The 4,730-nt window shown below is 40.3% G+C and overlaps 1 protein-coding gene across 1 annotated transcript in view; it reads right to left on the bottom strand.

Annotated features, from left to right (window-relative positions):
• The window catches only part of LOC119833438 (coatomer subunit beta), a 12,769-nt gene extending 8,260 nt beyond the window's left edge, over window positions 1–4,509 (bottom strand). Inside the window, exons 1-9 of the mRNA XM_038357441.1 lie at window positions 4,348–4,509; window positions 4,062–4,156; window positions 3,645–3,874; window positions 2,948–3,117; window positions 2,428–2,635; window positions 1,882–2,019; window positions 1,381–1,588; window positions 962–1,107; window positions 476–616 (exon numbers count right to left, since the gene is read on the bottom strand). Coding sequence (XP_038213369.1) covers window positions 476–616; window positions 962–1,107; window positions 1,381–1,588; window positions 1,882–2,019; window positions 2,428–2,635; window positions 2,948–3,117; window positions 3,645–3,874; window positions 4,062–4,152 — 1,332 coding nt within the window. The 5' untranslated portion in view covers window positions 4,153–4,156; window positions 4,348–4,509. The remainder of the gene's footprint in view (window positions 1–475; window positions 617–961; window positions 1,108–1,380; window positions 1,589–1,881; window positions 2,020–2,427; window positions 2,636–2,947; window positions 3,118–3,644; window positions 3,875–4,061; window positions 4,157–4,347) is intronic.
• Window positions 4,510–4,730: the final 221 nt, after the last annotated feature.

Raw genomic sequence — 4,730 nt, 5'->3', positions numbered from 1 at the left:
CAGATTCGAAATTCAAATGTAATATTTTTTTATAATTAAGTGTAACAGTATTTATGGCCAGACTAAGTATGTACACAGATACCAAGGTAAATAACTCACTGAGTGCATGAGTTGCACCTTTGTAGCTTATGGGCTACTTTATAAATTCATAGACATGAGTTGGTTATGGACATCACATAATACGAAGTATGTAGTGGCCGATGTTGGCAGACTAGTTGTGAGTTGTGAGTAAGAAATGATAAATGGTATATACATGATGTGTGGCGTGTCGCAAGTAGCCAATAATAAGACACAAGAAGTACCAGTGTTCAATTTTAAGTGGCAAGTCACCAGTATCAAATAGTAAGTCCATGACATAATAATTGTTAAGATACAAGTGTCAAGTAAGAAATGTCAAATTTGAGGTAGCGAGTGTCAAGTGGCATGTGGGTAGTGCGAGTGCCAAGCGCGAGTCGGGCAGGCGCGGCGGACTCACCGCGTAGACCCGGCTGGAGAGGTCCGGGAAGGAGTGCAGCGCGTGGCGCAGGAACAGCATGACGTCGTGCGCGGCCGCCTCGCTGCCGTCGCCCAGCATCTCCACCATGGCCGGCGCCACGCTGCCCGCCACCTCCGGGAACTGCGGCGCAGCGGCACGTTAGCGGCGCTCGACATGCGAGCTGGGTGGCTCTTTGTAACCATTTTGTGTTTATAAACATTTTTCACAACGCGATGGGTTAGAAGATTTTCAATATTACGTATTATGCATGATTTGTGTGCATGAACACGTAATAGTAAAGTTATAAACCCGGTATTCAGGGGATCGACGTTTTTGGTTCCATTACAGGTAACGTCGGTAATTTTTAGAAAACAGTAATTTTTTTCAATTTTTAAGATAGCTCAGGAGACATCAGCTGGGCAGTTAGTCGGGCATGGTGCAAAGGGCACGCGGGGTGGGGGTGGGGGTGGGGGTGGGGGGGTGTACCTTGGTGGCGGCGCGGTGCAGCGCGCGCACGAGCAGCTGGCGGTACTTGTGCGCGTCGTCGTGGTCGGCGCTGTGCGCGCGCGCCGCCTCCTTGCGCAGCACGCCCACCAGCTCCTCCGCGTGCCGCGGCGTCGCCAACTCCAGCGCTGACGCACAAACCACACTTTATTATTGCAACTCTCTACCAGGAGCACAAGCAATTTAAATCCTATATTTTATATGTCATTCATTAATGCGATATTTTTTGGGAGTTATTGCGCATTTATAATACGTAACCAACAACATGCACATTTATTGATACCAGCTACCATTTTCAAATTACTTCCCACTCCCTCCCACTTTCCCATAGAACAAAAATGAACCGTCATACAACAAAACACAACATATCGACAAAATGCTTTGGGTAAAGCTCGTCTGACCAAGATGCAGGGTGTGGCGGCGCACGTCCAGGTCGGAGGCGGCCAGCACGCGCAGCACGTCCATGGCGAGGTCGGGCAGCGCGCGCGCGGCGCCGGCGCCCCCGTCGCCCCCCGCCCCGCGCAGCGCGCTCAGCTTGCCCACCACGATCAGCTTCACGTTGTTGTCACTCTCCTTCACTATCAGCTCGATGTAGCACGCCGCCGCCGCCTGTCGCGATTAACATTCATTTAAAAATCGTCTATTTAGTAATAACATACTTGAAATAATCGTATTTACCAGTAAAAGAACACGAGCAACAATTAAAACAGAATAAGCATATTGCAACATTTTAATTTTATTTACAATTATTACATGAGTTTCTATTATTATCCTCATTAAGATAGTCAGGATTAAATTATTTCCTTACATACTCTAAGAGCGAGTGCGACAATTTAATTGAAGCGTGTTTGTAGGTACTTAAAAATAAAAACGATAACAAAGCCAATGGAAACAAAGCTGACCTTGAGCGCAGCGGGCGCGTTGGAGAGCGTGACGAGCGTGCCGGCCGCCTCGTAGCGCACGGCGGCGCTCGGCGCGTTCAGCAGCCCATACACCGTGCGGATGAACCGCGAGCGCTCGCCCGGGTTCGCGTGGCACACCTGCGGCACGTGCGGTGGGTACAGCCCCGTGGTTGTGGCACACATGTGTATGACAACTTTTTATGTGTGGCAGTCGAGCATACACGAATTGAGCCAGCTCGCAGCGGGAAGATAAAACACCCCCACAAAAGAGCGGCGATACTACTGTTTCCTACACTGAGTTGGGGAGCCACAGACACGTTTCCTTTTTTCTAGCCGTTCCCAGTCCAACAACTTCTTCAATTTTTTAATTAAAAATATTTAAATGAATCTATTCAAATGCTATAATAATATGTTGAATATATACTGTATTTACTAATAAAAATATAATGTATGTAGTATGTACTAATTAAATTTTTCCATAGTTGTAATAAATTTAAACTACAACATATATAAACATATTAACAACATAAATCAATAAAATCTTACCTTATAAATCAGCTCAACAATCACCAACTGCAGAATATCCCCAAAACCATGTACACTATCCAGCCTAGAGGAAAGGTAGGAGAGAGCTCGCTCTTGGTCCGCATGCAGCAGCATCAGGAAGGCATTACGTTTGCATGACATATCCTGTTCCGTTTCTAGGAAGTTGGCTATCAGCTCTGGAGCATCAGGGATGAGGAATTCAAAGTTTCTGTAATTAACAATAGCATGTTATTTCTTCTGCATGAAAATGTTGATTCTCGTTGTGAATATGCTTTTCTCTATTGACTTTTGTGTATTTGTGTGTTTTTAAATATGGAATATTTTGAAATTTAAAATTAATTATGTTTGGTAGTATTAAATCTGAAACCCAAAAAACACATTAAATTAAATTTATTAACTTGGTATGTGTTGTTATTTTCAGACTCAAATTTTTTATAATTGTTTGAAATCAGATACACATTTATTGAAGTCCACTTTTACCAATATTATTAAAAACAAGACTTTCAACAAATATGCTTGCCTGTAAATGGTGAATATGGCAAGTACAGCATTCCTCCTCACGTATGAGTGTCTGTGTTCCAGACAAGTTCTGATTGCTGGCATCAGAGGCTCCAAGAGCTCAGGCTCCTTTAACTTGCAAAGGAAACGCAGAGTGGATCCACGCAAGAACTCATTGGGATGTTGCAAATCCTAAAATTTATATAATACCACTATTTAATTGCAAAAAGGTATTAAGCTGTTTATTAAACTATACACAATTTAATTAATAAATGTTTTACTTGTAACCACCATAAAATTATAAACATATTAGCTGGGCTCTGCTGTTTCACCTGCATAAGTCCATATCTTGTAGGAATAATGGGCTAAAAAGTTGCCCATATGTTATTCCAGTTGGCCAGCTGCCTACGTACCAAATTTCATTGCAATCGGTTCAGTAGATTTTGTGTGAAAGAGCAACAAGCACACACACATCTATACAAACTTTCACATTTATAATATTAGTAGGAAGTAGGATACATATTAGATCACTGTTTGCTAATACACACACTAAACACAATAAAGATAATGTAAATTTTCTTCATTGCACATAGACCAGCATGCAATTTGAATTACAATATTAAATATTATATACTAAGATTTGATTTCAAAAAATTTGTTCTTGATTTGGAAATAAAAAAATGCTTTACTATTTCAACTTCTTTAAAAATATTTCAAACCTTTCTGTAAGCATCACAGACAAGAATCATCTCTTGCATCAGCTTGCCATCTGGCATGGTCTTTGGGACAATCTCCCAGAAGATCAACAAGAGTTTCTTGATGGTATGATCCTGTAGTGGCAGGACAAACCTGATGATGATCATCAAAAGACCAGGTATCTTCTCCCCAGATAGAATAATTCCTATTGTCTTTTTTAGAGCTTCAATTTTCTTTTTTATGTCTCCCTTTTCTGAAACATAGGGATAAAATATAATAAGCGGCCCAATGTGTAAGAATAACTAAATATAATACCTCATAAGCACATTTCTATTGATACAAATGTATAGACTATTGACATATTGACACACAGTTTAAATACACTTATTATATTATGTATTATATTCAATAATAGTGCCATGTATTAATAATCTACTCACCAAGGTCAATTTTAAGCTGCATCTCATTGTAAGGCTCTGAATCAGTTGGAAAATTAATCAAAGTATAACAGGGTTGTTCCACACTCCCCATGATTCTGAAAAGGCATAATACAATAGTAAACATGTGTTAATGTTACTAAAGCTTAAAAAATAAAATCATTGAGTAAATAAGCACTTTTCGACGCGTTTCATATAGCATAAGTAATAATTTGATAGAAACATAGATGTAACATAAAAATTATTTTGATAAGAAACATATGAAATACACAATATGCAATTTACATACTTTTATTTTAGGGTATCCTTCCTAATACTTATAACAAGTTTTAAGTATATTAATAAGAAAATGAGATATCCAACACATAAATTACGAAATATTCAGTTATTAAAATTGTTTTAGTATACGCTATTCGGTGAGACGTGTCCACTATCCGCATCGAGACATTTGACATATGACACCGACAGTTGACGCTGACATATTCATTTTTTTTTTAATTAAAACAGTCGTATACTAGATAGTTTATCAGGATGTGCTGGGCGCGGAAACGAACTGTCGATGATGATCGCGGATTAATTATAACCAGCTCCCGTGGTCCATTCTCTTAAGCGGCTCAACGGAACACAGTTGGGTTTTGGTCGGTAAGAATCCGACATAACCCACGGTTCCTC

Source organism: Zerene cesonia, chromosome 17 (genome assembly GCF_012273895.1).
Source record: "Zerene cesonia ecotype Mississippi chromosome 17, Zerene_cesonia_1.1, whole genome shotgun sequence".
NCBI lineage: Eukaryota > Metazoa > Arthropoda > Insecta > Lepidoptera > Pieridae > Zerene > Zerene cesonia.
This window is presented reverse-complemented; position numbering and strand designations above follow the sequence as displayed.